The following is a 22,129-nucleotide window of genomic DNA, read 5'->3' on the forward strand; positions in this document are numbered from 1 at the left end:
TTAACACAGCTTTCTTAACAATTTCAAAAGGTTCATCCCCTAATACATCATCCCTATAGAGAAAGTGAGGTTAAGTGACTTGAATAACAAGGAATTAATGAGTAATGATGAGTTTGCAGTCATTCATCTTGTCATTCAACAGAGCTAAGATGAATTATATCATTCTAGTAGGTGACTAGGAATCTGGAAATCTGAGAGTTGAGGGTTACAGCAAAGTTGGTTCATAATACATAAGAATGGACTAAACACTTTCAAGAAGGTAATTAAGGAATTAGCAAGTGTCTAAAAATATAAAACCATTAAAATGTATCATTGAATGTGTATTGCATGTATTTATAACAAGCCTTCATAGTTTAATTCGTTTCAGTTTTAAAACGTAAGATATGAAAAACAGTGTTAAATTGTTTAACCAACATAGAATGATGTAAAATGTGTACTTTATATGGAGTTCCTGTCTGCATGGCACCACTGTAATATCTTCAGTTGGCATTTGTTGGGATCGAGCTCCTTTATGGTATTGCCTTTCCTGAAAAATGAGTCCTTCCCACATGCTATTTTATTGAAATCAGTATTTGCCACTGAGCGCTGTTTCTTTTTTAGTCTGCATGTTATATAATCCATATCCTTGTATACATTCAATCAGAGCTCTTAAGCTGAACAATCATCGCCAAACTAATACTGGTTTAAAATAGCTTAAAGTAGACCTAAACTCATCTCACTTTTCTGTTATTAAAATAACACAGAATTTTGTATATTTTCAGATTTTGCTGTTGTCTATATAATTATTTAATATTCTCCTTCTTATGTATTTTCTGCTTTTCATATCCTTTTTCTATTATTTCTGGTTTTCATACTTTATATGGCTTCATACTTATATCATATTTCTTTTCATGCCTTTTTCTGGTGATTTTCTAGTCCCTTTCTTTCATTGCTAGTTTCCTTCTTTCTTCTATGTGCTACAGGATGTGCTAGAATAGAGTCAGGTAAATTGCAGTCTGGTTTCTAGTTCTGTGGCCAGCGTTTCAGGAGTCACTTCCTCTCCCCATCTCTCTGCATCCCAGTATGGAAAAACAAGATAATAAGCTGGCTCCTGTGTGGTTAGCTTTGAGGCATACTGGTGGAAAGCTCCTTTAAGTAGAATTATTGTCTTTCTGTACTACACCTCTTCTCTACCTCAGTGATCTCCCCAGTGCTCATCACTATTTTCAGCTCCTCAACTAATTCTTAGCTCCCACTTCTCCTTCCCTCCTCCTCCATCCTCAGCTTCTACCAGTAACATTTTCAATGTAGACCTTCAGCATAGTATGGGTATTACTAATTTTGCCATTTTGTGCAGATTATGTGCCAGCTACATTCACTTTATCTCTCTCTTCAAGGAGAGCTGTGGCAGCTCTCAAGTGATTAGTTCCATTGATTTAATGCTGACTGATGTCAGTAAAGAACATGAATGATGGTGCAACACCTGATTTTAGTTATAAAAATGATCACAAGACTTGAGAATATAAGAGATGTAGAAAAAGCAAAAATGTTCATTTATGAACAGCAATCATGGTGTCCTATGAAACCCTGAAAAGGGCAAATGCACACACGTGAATGCAGCCTTCACATGTTCCTTCATGAGGTTATTTAAATTGTGGTTACATGGATCTAGAGCCATTGGGAAAAGATTTATACAATAACTACTTGGAGATCAAAATGCTAATGTCAAGTACAAATCAAATGTTAGCCATATCTCGACTATGAGGAAAAGATATGCCCTGTCTGTGTCAGTATGTTTCTATATCCACAGTAATTTGCTATGAACCTATTTTTCTGATGTTTGTCTATACAGCCTTTGGCTTTGAAAAATTTTAATCACTTTCAGTGAAGAAGCAGAAAACAGTCAAATCCTGCCAATGTTAAGTGTCTCAGACTAAGTGCCAGAAGTGTTGTCAAGTGCTATTCAGTGTTGTCAAGTAAAACTGGCTCAGTCTATATGGCTGTAGTGAAATAAAATGCAGCCACTAACATTCTGATGTTACTCTAAGGAGCTAAATATTCACACTGTGTAACTGAGGAGAGGATGTAGAGACTGAATCAAAGATGGCAAAGCATACTGTAGTTTTTATGGGTTGTAAAGCCATAAACTATAGACCATATCAGACTAAACTATAGGTCATAAAAGCTAAGCAACACTTCCATCCTACCTTAGATGGAAGAGCACCTAGGATAGATAAAAGAATTGTTTGAATGCTCATCATTTTTTGTAAACACTGATTCGTGTTCCCATTACATGCCCGTTTTATAGCTGTCACTGCTGATCACTCTAAAATCCCATGGCACTTTGTGAAAGAACACAGTTTTAGCTCTGACCTCATAATTACAGCAACATCTCTTACACATCATGCAGTTCTAACTGGTACCACTGGTTTTCACTGAGTGCCTAAGGCCCCAATTCTGTATTTAGACTTACTGTGGGCTGTTGCGTAGCTGCTGTTTTCTCTGGTCAGCAGTTCAGCTGAGGGCTTCTGGAAAGATGCAATTCCAATAAAGTGCTGGATGCAGGCCCATGAAGATGTATTGCTGGTGATTTATTTTGATTTTATGCTTTAAATGAAAAAGAATCAAGACTGGATATAGGAATAATAGAAAAAAAGCAACTCCCAGTGTGCCAAAAGAAACCAGAAACAAAAAACCCTACCAATAATGCACTGATTATGGAATACTGGAATATTTTCTGAAATGATGTCACTAAAATGCATCCATTATATAAAAAGTAAGCCAAAGTTTCTATGTTCTATGATAAATATAGAGTATCTTCACTGAAAAAAATAATTGAATTAATGCAAGGATATGAATGAGCAATATGTTGATTCTTTATCAGAAAAATTAACATTCAATGAAATGGAAAAATTATCAGAAATGTTAGAACTATGAAATTACAAAATGCCATTTTCATATGAATCACAATGTGCCCAGGCCATGCATTGTGAAGCATATTACAGAGTCAGGAATTTAGCAAGATGCAGACAACCATGACAAAAATCAACCAAGTAGTAATAATAATTAATTTCTCAAAAGGTGCCTGAAGAAGCATACCTGTTTTACCCTTTAAAAGGGAATAAGATAACCTGCAATTATTTGAGAGCAAAAGAAGATTTAATCTGGGGAAAACTTACTAAGTAACTGTGCACATGAAAGATTCTTCCAGCAGCAGTTTTTGATGAACAGTCAGAGAGAGTAATCCAGAGTTGGTGGGCATGTAGGATTCATGCAGTAATTCCGATTATTTTCTATACTCATGATAATGTGTGTCCAGTTGTTGTTTTTTTTTTTTTTTATTTCACAAACTGACCCAGTTAAATGTTTGTGTATTTAATATGCCTGAGAAGCTATAATTAGACCATTTTTAATTATTCATCACTCTTAACTCTTCTCTCGAGTGCAGTAATTCAATACAACAGTTCTGAATACTGGAACAGCACCATGTTGTGAGGAACTTTCTGACAATACTTAAGTTTCTGTTTCTCATATGTGATTTTTTTCCAGTCCTGCAATTTTATGTGAGGACTAATAATTGTCTTGGAATATTTGTCTTGTTATGAAAATCTGGCACTATTTCTATCCTGGAAAAATGGTACAAATTCGTTTACCTAAATACATATATTTGAGCACAATGGAAATGGCTTTTTTTGTTTAAAAGTTAAAGTGTATTTTAAGCTTATCAGCCATTCTGTACTGTGACTAACTAAACTTGAAGTCCGCTGTTTATTTGCAGAGCAGCTATTATGCAGATCATGTAAGCTGTGGCATGTTTCCTTCTGTTATTTTGGAAGTGTTCTCTTCAAGATAATCAGCAAACAATTTACTTTTCTGCTTATTCAGGACATGATCAAACCACTGGATTTAGTATCAAGATCACAGAGACTCCAAAGAGCTCTGGACAAACATTTATGAAAAATGCCACAAAAGTATTAAGCAGTACCAAGCTGTGGTATGTCATATTTGCACATACTCATTCCTGTGATCTGGACTGAGGCAACCTATATGTTCTTGCTCAGCAGAAAACATTTCAATAGGTTGTTCAAACAAACCTAAGCTAAAATGACTCCCTAGAATGCTGAAAACATGTTTTTAAGTTCATGCACCAATTAACAGGTAAAGCTCATTATTATAGCTATGATTATACCTGTGTTGACTGCTAATGTCAGGTTAAAAAGTAAATTAGTATTTAAGACCATACACCAAATGAATAATTTTACAGAAGTGTGATTTACCACAAGTGTGGAATTACATTATCAATTTACTTCATCACATTTCACCTCCTTTGTAAAAGCTGAAGTGCAAACATATTTAACTCACTCAGCTGCATTGACTTTCTCTAATTAGTATGCTTGACACCTGTCTGGAGACAAATACCACTTTTTGACATATACTTCTCCTGGAATTCCTAGGCCCATGCTTAGTTTTTTTTCTGTAATCTTATTGAGGCCAATGAACTACGTAGTTTCTACTCAGGTTCCTACATTCAAGTCAAAAATACTCTATTTTATGTGGTATGAGACGATTTCCAGTACTGCAGCATGACGGATTATAGCTGGAAGCAGGTTTGCTGTAAGTTATACTGAAACAGTGCCACCCAGGGGTTATGTAGGAGATAACGCTCTCCTTGCTGTAGACCTGGACATTCCCAAGTAGCCACATTTCGAGCTAGTGCCTGTTCAAAGGTCCAGGGTTAACCCTTGAACCTCACACCGCCATTGTGCACTGATTCCCATGTACAAGCAGACTGCAACCTGAGATGGCCACAAAATATACACATTTTTGTATTTTGTAGAAATACAATGAAACAACATTATTGATATGTAGAAATACAATGAAACAACATCAACATTACTGATACTGGTTTTTTAACTCCCTCCACTAAAAAGCAAGACAAGCTTCCCCTTTTAGAGTGCTTTCCTGTTTTGCTGAGTGACTTTTACTATCATACCTCCCCCTGCTTTTGTCCCCCTGTTAAATTCAGTCTCTGAGAATACTACACCTTCTGAAAAGATGGGGATAGACATTATGCTTTAGATGTGGAAAAACATGGCTAACAGGGTACCTCTTGTAGAAAGTAGCAGAGGTGATGTTGCTGTGCTTATCAAGCCCCAAAGTCAAACACAAATCCCTGGGGACCAGTTTTTTGAAGGAGCAAGACTTTTGCCTTGCACAGCAGCTATGGGCGCTGTGTTGCAGCTGCTACAAAGAGGAGCCTTGGTTTCTTGCAGTGTGAGTGGAGATACAGGGTGGTTGCAGCCCTTCTTTCAGCATGAAGGCATGGGTGAGTGGGGGCATGTTCCCAGCAAGTGTGCTTGCAAGAGCTGGTTGGGGTCCACTGCTCCCTCTTCCTCCAGCTGGCTGAAGTGGCCTGATTTATAGGGAACTGTGGTTGCTGCTCTGTCATCCTCCCTGAAGGAGGAAGCTGCCAGTCCCTTCTCACTGTCCTTCCTTGGTGTATGCAAAAGGCCATCCCTCTCCTAGTCCATCTGTCTTTCCCCATGTAGTGCCTCTCGCTCAAAGGGGCCAGATCTCTGCAGCTGTTGTGCCCACTAAGTCAAAGAAGCCCTTTGTAATATTTCTTCTGGGTGGCATCTTGCAGGACTCAATTTCTTCTTATTAATAACTTTGGAGTCTTCCTACCTGTCTCAGACTGATGTATTAGGAAATTCACTCCTGTTTCTCTCCTGATGGAGGTAATGGTTATGGAAGTATCACATCTCAGCAAAAAACTTTCTTTGTACATCTGGATTCTGTGTTAGGCCAGAAAGAATATTTATAGGGAGATAGATGATGGACTGAATATATTCCTTCTCACAGCCCCATTCTCATTCTTTGCTGTCCCCAAAAACAAATATACAAAAAAGTTTCACCACTTCATTGAGATTATCCTCTGCAAAAGTGCAGGATAATTTGTGTTAGGAGGGACCCTTAATGACCATCTACTCCAACCCTCCTGCAATAAGCAGGGACATCTTCAACTAGATCAGGTTGTTCAAAGCCCTGCCCAACCTGACCCTGAATGTTTGCAGGGAGGGGGCATGCACCACTTCTTTGAGCAACTTGTTCCAATGTCTTAACACCCTCATCATAAAAAATTATCTCTAATTTTTTATTTCTAATTAAAGTGAGCTTTAATGAGCTCTAGGTGGGTGTATCTGGAAATCTCAAGTCTGTGGCAAAGCCTTGGTATTTATAAAGAATATACATAAGAAATTGTGCATAGGTAAAGAAAGCCTAATGGTTTAACAAACTGAAGATTTGGCTGCATATCTATATTTAATATTGAGAATACTTGCCTATACAAATCTCCCCCTGCTCTTTTTCTGTCAAAGTCCTACACAAATTAGATGTTTGTATGTGCAAAATTCAAGTAAAATATTTTTTATTCCTTCTTTGAAGCATACCATCTATGACCTTAGCAAGGTTTTACATTTGTCCTCCTCCAGCATTTCTGGTTGCCATTATATTTAGAACATTTTGACATGTTTTTCAGGTGTTGTGAGAGCTATTTCTACAAATGCTTTAATGGAACAGTTGCGTTTAAAATACCAACAAAGGCCATGGACTGAAACTCTGAAACTTGTTTATTTTTGCATGGTAAGAATCACAGGTTATATGAGAGCAGGATATGTGGTATAAGAGTATGTTTCCAAGGTAGTTAAAAAATTGCTTGACTTTCAAAAACAAGCAAATCAACCAACCAACCAAAAAACCCCATGCAATCCAAAACCAACCAAAAGATAATCCCCAGAAAAACCTGGTGCCTAGTATAGCCTGGGCTCCCCATTTTTCTTAGGACAATAGGTTATAAAGTTTCCTGTCTGATTTTAACACTTTAGGGGTTGTTTCTTGCATTGTTTTAACATTGTTTTAGCTATTCAGGAGTTAGTACTGATTGTCTACCAGTTGAGGTTACATTCACTATCATTACCATATTCATAGTATGGAAAGAGAATTTATTGCCTATAGGACTGGGAGGAAATATTGTATTTTAGAAACTGGTCTGATATCTGCTATCTAGACTTTCTGCTGCTGTAATATACCATTCCATGCTTCCTGCCCTTCCAGTAGCTGATTTAAGAATGATTGTCATAAAGAGCAGATTAGCACAACTGCTGTGAGCTCAGTATAAAAATTCCCATTTGTTTCCACGCTTCTTTTTATTAATGCTTAACTCAAGCTTTACTCTGAAAACAATGTCCTGAATTTGAACAAAGTGAAAACTCTTCAGCAGTGAGTGTTCTTTGTTAATTGAAATGTGGAATTTGAGAAGTTTTCAGGCAAGAGCTTGAAGAGAACCTGGGAGAGTTTGCTTGCTACTGAAGTGAATGGCTTCACAAGCTGAAACTTGTATTCTCATCTAACCAAGTACTGCTGTGGCACTTACTGGTCTCTTCTATTCACTCAGGCAGATTTTTTCGTATTTTCTTAGTTTAGCTTCACAATGGAATTAGCTGACACATCTAGTGATCAGCTCAAAAGACAGGGGAATGGAAAGCCATTCCTGGCTCCAAGGCATCTGGTATGTAATTACTGCACAATAATATCTTGACAAATCCATTCAGTGCAGCCATTTCAGAGATAGCTCCAATCGTAGGTAACCTCTGTGTTTGACAAAAACAAATAACGAGAGGTTTGTTGCATGGGGCATCTGTGTGCTCTGTCTCTTAGCTAGTAATTTAAGGAATCTTTCTTTGTCTCTTGTTTTCACAAATGTGCTAGGATAACGCACTGCGAAAGCCTGTCAGTAAAGCTCCAGATGGTCTGTTGCTTTCATGCATGGAGAAGATAGAGAGGACACTAAATGGTAATGAGCTGTTGGATAACTCAAAGTACATTTTTAAAAATATTGTATGGAATCTACCAATCCTTCTCTACTGATGTTCTTCACAAAGAGGTCAAATGTACAAACACAGAGGTGGATAAGAGACAAGAGACTTGCAACTCATCTTTGGGCTAAGCCTTCAGGCTATAGTAGTCTTAAAGCCTGAGAATATTTTCTACACAGCACAGCCCTTATTAGTCATAATAGTTGTCATTAATAACAAGTCATTCAAGAGGTACTGTTTTCCTATTACCTGGTCTTTAAAACAAGAAAATACTGGTTCTACTTCTTGATCATTGCAGTTTGATTAAATTGCCTTTCTGGTTTTTGCAGCTCAATCCATGTTTTCTGTGATGAACGTGTTGGAACGTTTATCCAGACAAAAGGGGTAAGTTTGTTTATGAATAAATGCAAATGAGCAGGCATGGCCTCAAGTCCAGAGAAGAATACTATCTGGATGGCTTGTCAACAATGTTATTTTTTAGCTCAGTGTTCTAAAGGAGTGTATTTGCTTATTTTGATTAGCCCTTTGTGGAGAAGGTTTTTGGGTAAAGAGAGGGTATAAATGCCTACATCCCAAAGCTACAGACCAAGGTTAATAGTTTTGAGCTGACCAACATGATAATGCAAAGAGCAGAGCACAAATACATGCCTGGTTGGATAGTTTTCAGTAGCTGAGCCAATGAAGAGTTATTTTTGAAGCATCCCTGGTGTCTCTTCCCATGACCAAGTGAACTATACTTATTTCATTTTTTAAGTGACAGAATTTTTATATATACAAGCTTTTTTTTTTCTTTTTCTCATCTTTCTCAGACTTACTGTTCATGTTAGCCCCAGTGGGACCACCTGCTACATAACATCAATGATGTTTTATGTAGAAATTCAGCTGGAGGAGGATGGAGATGTGATGGATGTAAAGTTGGCTCACTTTGAAGAAGCTCCTGTGGTAAAATTAATTTTCTCTGTCTCTCATGACCCTGTAGTCTCCCACCTGGCTTCCAGCTGTCATGTCAGAAAGGTTTTGACTTCCTTTTGGTCTTGTCACATATGCAAGCCTGTTCATGACACTAGCTACCTCTTTAGGCATCTGAATCTCTCACCTAAACTTACAACTCAGTTAAAGATACTAAATACTCTAGTGCTAAGTATTACAGTAAAAGTCAGCTGACAGACTCACCTTCCAAGAATTTTGTGGTATCATGCATAAATATTTTTATTTTCATGCTTTGATGTAACCAGTATACAGTAAATAACAGGGGCTTAAAATATTTTCCTATTCTGCCTTCTTTAGGAGTATATGTATTTCCACTAGTGGGGATGTTTTTCTGGCAAAATTTCTTTTAAATTATTCACAGAATATCACCTTGAAGTTCACATATCATGTTCTGCAGTTGTTACAGAATTACAGACAACCCTTCAAGTCCAAGATATAACAACAAGCTGTTGCGGGGAAGTTGGGGAACATAAACTCTGGTTTTTGTCACTAAGTATCCAAATGATTACATTATTACAATTACTACTTTGGAGTTAATTTTGTCCATTATTTTTAGTTTAGGTCAGCTCTGAAATTTCAATTTGTTCATTTAACCTGCACAGGTCTGTTGATCAGTGAGCGCTGGACAATATCATTAGAATGAAAATGCACATTCAGAGAATTCTAGCACAACCAATAAAAGAAAAACTGGCCAAGATGCATTTTTTTTTCTGAAAGAGTTATCAACAAAATCTTTCTGTTAATTTTATCCTCTTTCACAGAGGCTTTGTTCTTCCAATTATTATAGTAATATTTTTTTAACTATTGCACTGTTAGTCTTGGTTTTGAGTGCTGGGGATATTTTTTATGCTAACCATACAGCTACTTAAAAGTAATGGGGATCAAGCTTATAATTACTAATGAAGTGCTTATAGAAGATGTGACACAAATTGCAAGAAAGATGAAACTCCTGTCTCTTATTCCTGTAGGTTTGTGATGATTTGGTCCAGCTTCTAAGGTAAAGAATCACATATAGGGTTTCATGTTGAATGGAAAGGAATTCCTCATGCTAGAACCATTCCAGGGTAAAAACGGAAGAGGGAAAAAAAAAAAGAAAAAGGAAAGAGGATCAGGGTACAATAACATGAATCCAGAAGGCAATAGAACTGACACTGTTTTGGATTCCATTTTTTGTGGGAAGTTGGTTCCAATCCTCCATATTGGAAGTTGGTTGTCTTTGTAACTATTATTATCTGCTTTGAATTTGTAAATTCAAGGTTAAAACTGCAGCAAATGTAATTTTGTAAAGATATTCCAGGCATTATTTATTTCTCAAGTCATTCCATTGACTGCATCTGCTTCAATGGAGCAAGGGTAAAGAGTAATCCCCAAGGTGTTGGCTCTAGTTGCCAAACACAGCATTGGAATACTGGCCTCTCTCTTGATTGTAAGAATTATAGAGCTACTTGGAGCCATAGTTTTGGTAATGGACGGATGATGACAATTCAGAACTGGCAGATTTACACATACAAACTAGGCATTCCTTTTCCTCTCTTCCTTCCATCAAATACTAAATAGTCCTCATATTGTCCTTATGCAAATACCTTAACTGCATGTCCTTCAGGCTTCTCTCAAAGCAATGAAAGGAAGGTGGTACCACATGGCCTGAGTTTCTTTGCAAATACACAGGGGGAGATGAGACCCTAAATTTCTCATGTAGCAGTAGGGCAATATATATATATATTTATTATTACCATGTTTTGTTCTGTTTGAATAGTTGCTGTTCCAGGTCAGGTCACCACTTTAAAAGTCTATTTTACAGGTTCTTCAGTGAATATGATCAAGGTTCCAGATTTTAATAATAATAAGTATATTTAGGAAATTGGATTCTTAAATCCTGTGGCCGAATAGCAGATAGGGAAGGTAAAAAGAGAAAGAGTAATCATTGACCTTTAGTGTTTGTCACGGTTTGACACTGGTGCAATGCCAGTGCCCCCATGAAAATACATTCTCCCTGGTGTCTGCTGTGAGATGTGACCAGGAATAGAGCAAAGCAGGCTCCCACTTAGGAATAAAGAAGAGAAAACTTTATTAACCTACAACTATATGTAAAAAGAAACACACAGAAAGGATGAAAACCTTCCAAAAACATTCCTCCTCCCCCCACCAAATTTCCAGTACATCCATCCCTCAGATCACCAACTCTCAGTCCATCACCACCCTTTAGGTAATCAATTCTCAGTTCATCAAGGAGAGGAGTCCCTCTTGTGCCATAGGCTTCCCCTGGAAACACAGTTGAGACCTCTTGTGTTTCCTGTCACACGTGGCACCACCTGGAGATCATTTGCCATCGTGACATCTTCCTTCCATGTCCAGTGCTTTCACCACTGCGCATGGGCCAGAGCTGCTTCTAGGGTTTTCCCTTTTAAGGGTGCTTTGCCCAGTTCCAAAAAAAGCACAGTCTCTCACTTTCGGGACAGCTGTCCCCCCCAAATTCACCCCCTGGGGCTGAGGGGTCTCAAGAACAGAGATCTTCTTCTTCTCTGAAGACGGAGGGCACCACCACCGTCCTCACCCATTGTCTCTGTTCACCCACTCCTTCACATAACATCACTGCACTCTCTTGGCTCCAAGCCATTGCCTCCCCCTAAATGCAGTCTCTGTGTCACAGGAAAAATGGTTCTGTCCATGGCTGTACAAGAAAAGTCCAGCCAAAGGCCACTCCATCATCTCCTCCCACCTAGAATTCTTCTCAACTTCTCTCGTGACCCATTTCCTCTTATCTCATCTCTATGTCTCTTCTCATTCAGCTCCAGAAGGATCAGCATTTGTAAGGTTTCCATCATGCAAGGAAAGGGTTAAAAATCTCAGGCTCTGCCTGTCCAGAACTCCCACGGCTGTCCTGCTGGGCACCCACACCCCCCCTTCTCCTTCTTGGCTGGCCGTGTTATCAAATTTCAAGGTGGCACAGGCACAGACACCATCTCTCTCTCTCTCTCTCTCTCTCTCTCGGTGGGTGGGTGCTGTCCGATGCCTCTCGGTGCTCCTCCAGCCTTCCATCCTCAGGGCCCTGGCTCACCTCGCCACTCAGCGGGCCGCACGGCTTCCCCTTCCCCACCCAGCCCGCAGCCGGGCAGGGGAGCTCTGAACTCTTTAAGGGATGGAACCTGTCACGGTTTGACACTGGCACAATGTCAGTGCTTCTATGAGAGAGAAAGTTTTCCTGGGAGTTCTCTGCTTTTAACCCCCTGTGTTCTCAGAGGCGTATCCATGTCCTCAGTGGCCACATCAGGTGCCAGTATTCAAATCTGAGCATGTACTGGTTTGACCACAGCATCCCACTCACTTCCTCTCAAACCAGGAGAGTGTTTAATCTTTTGTATTATTCATCATCAGTTTTTTCAGCCCCCTTTTTTCCTCAGAACTGAAGTTATATTAGCATTATGAGTGTAAACAGCTATGACTTAAAATTTGAACTTACATTTTCCTAGGTTTTTGACTTCCAGTGATGTTAATGCCAGCAGTTTGGCTCTTGATCACTGGTATACAGTTACCATTGGTACTGTGGGTGCTACTTTTCTGCCTTCCTGGCTTTGTTAAGATTTGTCACAAAGCACAGGTATCCCTTCTACACCTCTTGGTGTAGTATTTTATTTGGTTGTAAGGCAGTTTGTTATATGTGTAATGTTTCTCATGAGTCTCAAAGTAACTACAAAATTAAGATTTTAAGAACCAGCCAGCTAATGTATAGGCTAGTACTGTGTCTGTTTCTGTACCACACATGCCTGCTTCCCTCTTTTTTCCCTGCTTCCGCCCTAGTCTAGCTGGAAAGAGACAGAGAAGAGCTGAGTGACTTGTTTAGGTTCCAGGTTTGAAAGAGTTTGTCCCAGTGTAAAAGTTCAGGCAGGCTTATTTTCTCTCTGCTGATCCACACTACTGCCACATCTGCATAGGAAAGATGGGTCACATCTTCCACACTGCAGTCACACAGCTGTCTGTGTGACTGCACACCAGAGTCTAGTAAGGCTTATAAAACTCACATAAAATCTACTTAAGCACAGGTGGGTTAGTCTGAGCACTGCTCCACGCTGCCTCACCAAGTCAAAATCCACAGCAGTTCTGGGGTTTGAGCAGTCTGAACCATTCATTTACCAACCAAGGCGCTTGTCCCTCTTTTTTTTTTTTCTTTTCTTTTTTTGATTGATGTATCTATCAGTTATATTTAAGGTCTGTCTCTCTCACATGGTGCTGTGAATTGCAGCATTAATACAATTTTGATATTTTAAGATCAATGTATGCATGCAAGGTCTTAGGGAGGTAGTACTACATGATTAGCTTTATTGGAACATCAGGAAAAATGTTTTGCAGCTGATGAGCAGTCATATTTGTGTTTCATGTACAATTATTGCTTTCAGTAGTGCCTACATCACTGCCAGTTTCAGCTATAATTACAGTGCTTGCAACAAAACCAAAGGTTCACATTTTCTGGTATCTTCTAAGAAAATTTAAATCAGTACTGCTACTTGATCTGATAAGGAGGGGACCACTGTCACTCTGAAATGGTGCCTTTTCTATTAAGTTGTGTATAAAAGAGTTATGTTCTATCTCATTTACTAGTGATAGTCATTATTTAATTTTTTTTAGGATGAAGAACTATGACGCCTTTGGCAAGATTCTAGAAGACCTGTCAAATATGTATCAAATTCCAGGAAACAGGTTGCAGTTATTTTTTACTCAAAAACTTTTGAAATTCATAGCCTAACTTTCATTTACTTACAAAAATAATAAATTGTCTTTTCTCTCTCCCAGCGAAATGAAAGCTAAGGGATATCTTGCTTTGCAGGCCCTTGAAAAAGACCTTTATTCAATGTCACTTCTTGACAGGTAACTTACAGTCTATGTCTTTGTCCCTTTGCCTCTACCCACACTCCTTCATTTCACTAAAAAACAAGTTAACTGATCTAATTATAGACCAGGATGTGGAAGGCTAATGAGTTTTCTCTCATTGGGAAGCCTGAAGCCTTTGTCAACCCCAGACAAGCAAACTAGTTAATCTGTTGAACTCCTGTGCTTTATCTGAGGGACTTCCTGGGAAACTGGTTGGTTACAAAGCTTGAGGGTGTGTGCACATGACCACCCACCGGGAGCAAACAGTGTGCCTGAAAGTCAGCAGTCGTGTTTAGATCTCCCTGTGGCAGAAGTAAAATAGCCTTCCTGGGGTTCTGCTGTTTGGGTATCTCATTTTGTCCTCAGGTTTTAGATCAGGAGGAGTGGATGCCAGCTTTTCTCCTTCCTTTTCTCATTTGTTCTTTCATAGAGTAGGATTACAGATAGATAGGGAACAGTTTCCTAAACCTTCTGGTAATTGTACAAGGATTTTCATTGTTTTCAATAAATAAGAGTTGAGGGCAGTGCTTTCCTTCTGGATTTTTGATATATCTTCTCTGATACCTTGCCTATTAAGTTAAATACACACATTCCTTGGCAAGTATGGCCTCCTGTAACTCGAAACACCCTCTTGAATTATTTTTGCAGTTTTCCCTTATGAAGCATAATAACACTATGAACTAATGTACTATATCCCCACTGGTCACAGATATCTCAGTAAATATTATTTATAAGTTAAACAGATTATTTGTCCCATCTATGCAGAGTTAGTACACAGCTATGTAAATGTATGGCTGTATATATTTACTATATGAACACACTTGAAGTCAGAGAGCAGTTCTGTCCAAGTTAGTTAACCAGGCTGTTTCTTCATTCTTTGCTCAACCAAAGAATTGGTTATTGGTTTGACCCCCTTTATTTCTGGTAAATAGCACACCAAAGTGCAACATGAAAGAGCTCAGATACAGGGAAAGTGGAAGCCCAAGGCCCAGAAGTAATGCATGTGTGGAGTTGTGGTCTTTTGAAAGCTGGACATACAATCTACTTCCAAGAAAACATTGTCTTCTTTTGATTAAGGATACAAATTAGAAATTACATTAGCCTAGCTACCACTGCAATGCAGGAAACACTAATTAAGATGTCTTTTGAAATAGAACACAGGATCTAAACAGAGTTACTGAAGTACTTAATGGAAAAGTAGGACACCTGGTGCCAAGAACTGGAGGTGATTTTTTTTCCTTTTTTTCCCTTTTTTCTCCCTTTTTCCCCCTCCATTTTCTTTTTCTCTCCCCCCCCCTTTTTTTTTCTTTTCCCGTTTCTGAATTTAAAGAATTGTAATCAAAGCACACTACTGAGTTGATCTTTGTGTACAGAAAAGATCCTCTACTATAAATAAAATCTGCTGTAGGGATTTACTGTGCCTGAATTCTCAGATAACATACAGATATACAGAACATATATTGAACAGATATTGTAAGTAGAGATGTACTCTTACAAGGAATCCCCTCTGCCCATCTACAGTGTTGGTTTTTCACCTTTATGTCAAGGCACCCAACATATTTCCTCTACTGACCTATGTAGTAACCACTATTTTTTTATTCCTCAGGAACCCCAATGAACATTGAATTTTACATTTCTCCCTATCAAGTTTTGGAAGCAGAACTAAATCATGGTAAAGCTATTTCAGGGATTCTGCTGTTTCAGCAGAAATAGCTAACAAGAGTTTTCCAATACTACCTGTTTCATTAAGCAAAGTTAATTAATGAAAGCTCAGAATTAAAATTTAAAATTCTAGTTTAGTAGAACAATTTATGTGATGCATTTAAGCACAGTTTTAATGTCCATCAGGAAATTACTTTCCATGTCTTGGTTGTTGATTCAGCTATTGCTGCTATCATCTTTGGGCAACTTTGGCCTTTTGGGTGTGGTCAATGTAGGCTTCTCTTCACTGCCCACACCACTGTAGCTGTCAGTTTGACCTGACCTTCCAAGTCCTTACCATTGTATATTTTCTATGCATAGGATTAATATACACTAAATTAAGGAAAATAATGCCATTCTCTTTCTTACTAAGGTTCCCAGGTATGTGGAACAAAAACAGTTGTAACTGTTGAAGGCACAGATACACTCCACAAACTGCCTCTTTCTCCATTAATTATAGATCCTCAAGCAGGAGATGACAGGTGAGGCTCTGGACACTTGTCAATACAGAAATGGATTTACAAGTCCCTGACTTCCACATAACTTATATTTAGCCTCTGCTGAAACAGAAGGTCTGTTTTATTTATGGCTTTGTGCTCCACAGCTACACCATCTATAATCTGTGGCTTTTATGGTTTTCCCAAATGGACTTCGAAGGTATTGTGTTCATATTTAACTGTGTCAGTTGCATTGAACTATGAATTTATTCATAGATTTGAGGCCAGAAAGAGACACTGGAACAGTAATACTGAACTTCCTAGTATTCAACAAGCAAGTCCTTCATAGATTCACAGTAAAGAAAGCATATGCTGAAAGATATTACACCTAAAACACACAATATAGTTTGTCATCCCACTATGGGTACTGACACCTCATCTCTCTCTACCTCAGGATTGTCTGCAGGGAAAGTCTGAAGTAACTTTCTGAACTAAAATACTTTAAAATTATTTGTAAAAAAAACTACTCAGTTTCTGTGTCTCACTTTTCCTTTCTGTGGGTTTTCACATTAACCATGTTTTAAACTAATAAAGTTGCATTTATAAAGCAAAACACTTCTCAAGTTAGAAAATGTATGGAACATAATAAACTGCTAGGGACCTAAGAGTGGCCTTGCATTTAGAGTCCTTGTTATGGCAATTTCTGTAAAAAACCTTTCATTCTGACAATTTTTTTCCTAGCAACCCTGCTTTTTTGCAACTGACTGATGAACTCAGCATGGATTTGCCAGCTCATTTTGTTCTGAAGTTTCATCAGCCTGTTCCAATGTCTTCATCCAGTATTGAAGAGATACAGAAGCTCACAGGCATGTTATAATTGTTTTTTAAGACTAAGTACTTCCATGACTATGCATTGCTTATTTGCCTTTTGCTTCCCCCTGTTAAAGTTGCAAGAAGTTGCTTCTTGGGCAGAACATATTCTGTTCTACCAGTCCAAGTGTAACAACCAGTGCAAAGCACAAAAATTCTAAGAAAGATGTAACAAAGGCAAAGTTAAACACTCTACCTCATATTCCCAATAGCAAAAAAGGGGAATAAGAAAGCAAATCAGTATTTTTGTCTTTTCAAAATATTGGGTTTGTTTTTAATAGTAGCTTTCATAACCTACTGTCTTAACCTAATTGCTAATAATGACCTGGTTTCAGGAATTCAGATTTCTGGCTTGAAGCTAGCTCCACTGTATGAGCTAATTGTTCAGTCTACTCTTAAAGAAAAATGCAGTGAAGACTTGTCTACAAATAAATCTTGTTTCTTTGTGGTAAGTATAGTGTGCATCTGATACACACTGTGCTGTTGTGCAAGATATATACTGAATTACCATTTCCCCATAAGCAAGCAGTGTAGGTTTCCCAGAATCCCAACAAAAGTGCTCTTTAGGAAATAGCTCAATTTACGAAGCAGTATTAGAGCCTTTCATGTAAGTGAGCTTCTCATCCTCATTAATAAAACACTGTGCTTGGCTGCTGAAGTCACACTAATTTGTCTGTGTGTAACCCAAATATTTACTCTTCTAAAAATTGCTCAGAACTTTATCATTAATGCCTTAAAAAGAAGGAAACTTGTTGACTGGTGTGAGGAGCAAGTCCCAAGAAGGTACTTACCTAGATTTTTGAAGATCTTTATCATGCTGCATGTCACACTGTTTTAACAAAAGGGATTTCTTAATTAGATTACAGTGGGACTATTGATTCCTCTTAAAGGGACTAGCAGGAAGAAAAATATAAAGTGTTACAACAGTGAAGCCAACTGCTATCTAGAGACAAGGTTGTTTGAAGAAGGCTTTCCTTTTAATAACTGCATTATTGAAATACAGTTGCTTAGGCTGCATTGGATGTAAAGTTTTAGAACAGAAAGCTGTGGCTAAGATGATTTCTGCTAGATTTATGTACAGGGCAACTACACAACAAGCTTCAAAGATCAACTTTTTTATTTGCCAGGAAACATTAATTTTGCAATTCATGGCAGTAGAAGAAGAGGGTACTTTTTTCTGTTCTACTAGCAGTGTTTGTAGAGCTCATTGCCTGCTTAGTTCTTGGACCTTGAGGTGGTGGTACAGAAGGTAGTAGTAAATTTGCACCATGTTAAAATAATGTTTGGTATAGCTCTTCTCTTCTGTACGATGGAATTAATCTTTCAGTTCTATTAGATGCACATGAAAGGCACTATAACTTTTCAACAATTCCCTAAAATATTTGTACTTGGTGGGAGGTTTGACTTCTAAGATTTTATATTTAGAATTACTAAATTGCATTCTAACTGTGAAATGGGTGTAGGAAAAATATGTTTGATCCATGAACACACAAGGAAAAGCTCTTCAGCCTTTGTTAATGTAGGTCCTCCTCATTAACTGCCCTGCCCTGTTCTTAAGGGGACATTCCATTTGGCATCCTGAAGTAGATAATACCATACTCAATTTCTAATTTTGTCATAGAATCACTGTTAACATGGACAGGTGGTAAATTTTTCTTACTACTTCCTCCTCATCTTCAAGTGAATCATCAGGAGATATTCCAGCAAACATATCTCTCCAAAGAAAAAGTAGTAGTGATGGAGGTTGGAACAACATCTGATGTCCAGAAGAGATTTCCAGCAAAACTGCTATCCTGTTTGTACAACTGTTAAGCAGCATTACTGATATTATTATTTTGGTCACTAACATTTTTATAGCCTATAGGGCTCTGAAAAGTATTTGGAAGAACTGATGACACTTGAACCCCTGACCACTTGGCTCTGGGTATATTTGCCTAATTTGGATGTATTTTGGAGGGAGAGTGGATCTCATTTAGCTTCCACTAAGGATTCTACTAGAAATGCATAGGTACCATGGACATGCCAGAAATGTATCTTTCAAAAATATTTTTGTTGTAGATTGAACAATTGCCTGATAACATCAAGTTTTACTTTTTTGTTTTCAGTCCTTGAAACATCACCATTATTTGTTGCTTAGTCTCTTCCAGATCATCCAAAGCACTGTTACTTCATAAACAAGGGCTCAGAAAAATCAGTTTTAGCAGGAGCCTTGGTCAGTAAAATCCCATTTAGCCATCCAAAGTGTGTGCCTGGTGTGATAGAGATTCTTCGACATCAAGTGGCATATAACACTCTTATTAGCAGCTGTGTCTCTGAGAAGCATATAAATGAAGGTAAATTGTGTGGCTGGAAGTGATGGCACAGTATTAGAGACAAACTAGTTTCTAAATTGGGTGTTGACAGATTTTACTACTCCCTTGCCAAAACTGTCATTACTTGTGGAGTACAGTAAATGATAAAAAATTCTTAACACTGTATTGATTTTTAAAAAAATTCTATGCTCATTTTATGTACATAAATGAAGTTGTCAAAGTCATGAAAAATTAGACTATTGTATCAGTATTTTTAAAATTCTGGCATGTAATTCAGCCAAAAAGAACCCAGCTTCAATGGTGGATATCACTAAACAGTATTTTTATTTTTAGATGATTCAGAACTGCTTTACTTTGAAGTGGTACCACACAAGAACACCAGCTTTTCTGTCTTTTTCCTTCATCCTGTGAAAGAGAATTTAGCCTGTGGTATGTACTGCTACTGTCCTCTTTACTGAGCTGACAGGGGACTTGGTTCTACCTAGGCTCTTGCACTACATTTCTCAGTTACAAACAGCGTAAGGGCCACTCAACACCATTCAGCCCAGGAAAAACACCAAGTGCATGCACTTGTGTATAAACTGCTTAATCGAAGGTGTTTTGTACTCAGAATATACAGAAAGTAAATGCAAATATTAAGGTCTTGTTTTGTCTTGGCCAGCATTTAATTAATAAATTGTAATTTCCACTATTTCTGATTTAAGTATATTAAGGAAAAGCAAGTCATGCAAATATATTGCTGCAAACCTCTTTCCACTGTCTTCAGTCTTACACCTCTTCAAGCATCAAAATGAAAGGATGTTTTTTGTTGTTTGTAAGTATTTCAAACCAAAGGTTTTTCTTGTTCTGTTACTCCTTAGTGGTAATTGATGTTATAAGCTCTAGAGAAGTCCAATGTCACCTTCATGTAAATCCTCAAGATCCAACTCTAAATTCTACTGATGACTTCGTAGCAAGAGCTGTGAAACGGTAAGTACTTTTATTTCCTAACAGATGTCCATCAAATGGAAATATCATGTGCATTCATAATGCCATGAACTCAGCAACTGGAACACTTCACTTTAGTAAAATGCTGTAATACAATTATGGGAATAAGTTATTTCAGTGTCTTAATTATCTCTTTCAAAAATGTTAAACATTAACAGTGATGAAGTATTTCTAGTAGAAAGCATGTGGAAGCAAGGAAAGACTATTGAGTAAAGAGTTTAACTTTTTATGAAGATGCTTTTCTGAAGACTCTAGCTGATGACAGTCTCATGACTACTGTAACTTCGAATAGTATGGGAAGGTCTTTTTACACATCTTCCTAACAGCAATCAGTGCTTCTCTTCAAAAAGTGAGTTGTATATGGCATGTCTACAACACTGACTCTGGCTTGTTTTCTGAACAAATTCCAAAAGAGTGAGTTGTTGTGATACATGAACATAGGCTAAACAAACTGATTCAGAACAGTCTAAGAGCACTAAGTGATTTGGCATAAGCTAGTTCACATCTATTATCTGTTTGATGACAACAAAACCAATGCAGGTTGGATTTTGAACCTGAATTTAAACAAGGTACTATTTTTGAAACCAGGTTAAGAGTGGGAGAAAAACTCCTCCAGTACAGACAGTGTTTTAGAAAAGACACCTTCTGTACCTGTGTTACACAAAACATGAAGGTTACAATTACAAAACTCAAGAAGAATTACTATATTTCAATATCCTTAGTTTTGGTTTTCACTAGAAGTACCCTTATGACTTTTTTTGTTGACCAGATTGACCAGACTGAAAGACCTCCCACTATTTCAGTCAAAGCTTCTGTGCACACCTAACTTCAAAGACTCAGCACTAAATTTCAGTGTGTCAACATATATTTCTGGTACAGCACATGTAGTTTGTATTATGGTTACAAAGTAACACCAGGTTGTAGAAGACAAAACCAGAAAGGAGTTAATGCTGGTTTTCATTCAGGTGTCAGCCACAGTTTAAAAAACAGAAGTACTTTAATGAACATTGTAGGATGTCTGTAGTAGTGACTAATGTGTCATTTCCTTTTTCAGTTGCATGTCAGTACCAGTTGTCATGAGAGCCATTTTCAGGAACGCTGCCAAGGTGAAAGCTGACAGTGAAACACAACATAAGGACACAGAACAACCTGGACCACAACTGGAGCAAACTACAGATTCTGACAGTCTCAAAGAAAGCCTTTCTGGTGCTGGTCAGCAAGACTGGGCAGTGAAAGATAAGCCAAATGATACAGAGAGTACAGAAGAAAATCTCTCTACAGCCAAACTGGAAACTCTGGGTGATAACATAGAAAAAAAGTAACCCCTCACTATACACTGAAACCTTGTGGAGGAAAGTAATTCCATAGCTAGTATAGAAGCTGATGTAACAGACAAAAAACCTGATGGTTTTATAAGCAAAAATGAAGCCTACTTAGTAATTTGCACACGGTATCTCCTCTTTGCAGACTTTTAAATATGGGAAAGTAACTCCCTTGAATCTGCATTTTAAAACATCCAAATCTGTAAAGTCTAACACTGTTCTATTAACCTTTATTTTGTCTCGTTACTGAAAACCTAAAAAATCGTAGTGGTAAACAAGATTTCCTCTAACACTGTCTTTTTTATTGTTAGAGGTTAAGGTATTACTTTATTCTTGGTCAAGAGATAGGTGTTCCTGACAAAGTTCCAGCCTCAATGCTGATCCCAATACAAAATTTTTTGCTTATTTATGCATTTTTTGCGAACAAAGACATTAATGTTCATTGGTTTAATTTACACAATTCTCTTCATTAATTAGTATTCTACCCCCTATTAGTTATTTATTTCTTTCTCTTCATGCTAATCTGGTCCACATCCTTTATTCCTTCTTTTATCTTTTTCTCCAACTTTCCAGGCCTTAATCTCCTCCATATCTTCTGGTTACTCTAATGTCCTTGAAGGGCCATAAATTTAAGATCCCAGATGCCCAATCTTCAAATTCCTTTGCTTTCTTCATTGAAGACAGTCAGGCTTAGTTTTAACAAACTCAAGGTTTCAGTGATTTAATGATCAAAGTAGGTCTGTGAAGAAACTTAATTGGTGTTGGCTAAAAGTGGACAGTGCTTACAATTA

At 37.8% G+C, this 22,129-nt stretch overlaps 1 protein-coding gene across 1 annotated transcript; it reads left to right on the forward strand.

The window, feature by feature from the left end:
• Positions 1-6,549: 6,549 nt before the first annotated feature.
• LOC132080442 (mediator of RNA polymerase II transcription subunit 1-like) lies at positions 6,550-19,940 on the forward strand. The gene is made up of 15 exons (XM_059483616.1): positions 6,550-6,621; positions 7,747-7,831; positions 8,183-8,237; positions 8,663-8,795; positions 9,812-9,840; positions 13,467-13,538; positions 13,632-13,706; positions 14,864-14,934; positions 15,316-15,381; positions 15,784-15,892; positions 16,589-16,713; positions 17,053-17,165; positions 18,855-19,050; positions 19,363-19,458; positions 19,915-19,940. Exons 1-15 carry the CDS (start codon positions 6,550-6,552, stop codon positions 19,938-19,940), a joined length of 1,323 nt encoding a protein of 440 aa, XP_059339599.1.
• Positions 19,941-22,129: the final 2,189 nt, after the last annotated feature.

The sequence above is a fragment of the Ammospiza nelsoni genome, chromosome 1 (genome assembly GCF_027579445.1).
Source record: "Ammospiza nelsoni isolate bAmmNel1 chromosome 1, bAmmNel1.pri, whole genome shotgun sequence".
NCBI lineage: Eukaryota > Metazoa > Chordata > Aves > Passeriformes > Passerellidae > Ammospiza > Ammospiza nelsoni.

Bases quoted from the DNA above. Each gene is read 5' to 3' on its own strand.
- LOC132080442 (XM_059483616.1), top strand. From the start codon at position 6,550: ATGGAACAGTTGCGTTTAAAATACCAACAAAGGCCATGGACTGAAACT. The intron at 8,796-9,811 runs GTAAAATTAATT...TTATTCCTGTAG, and splicing joins ACTTTGAAGAAGCTCCTGTG to GTTTGTGATGATTTGGTCCA. The intron at 14,935-15,315 runs GTGATTTTTTTT...TTTATTCCTCAG, and splicing joins CCTGGTGCCAAGAACTGGAG to GAACCCCAATGAACATTGAA.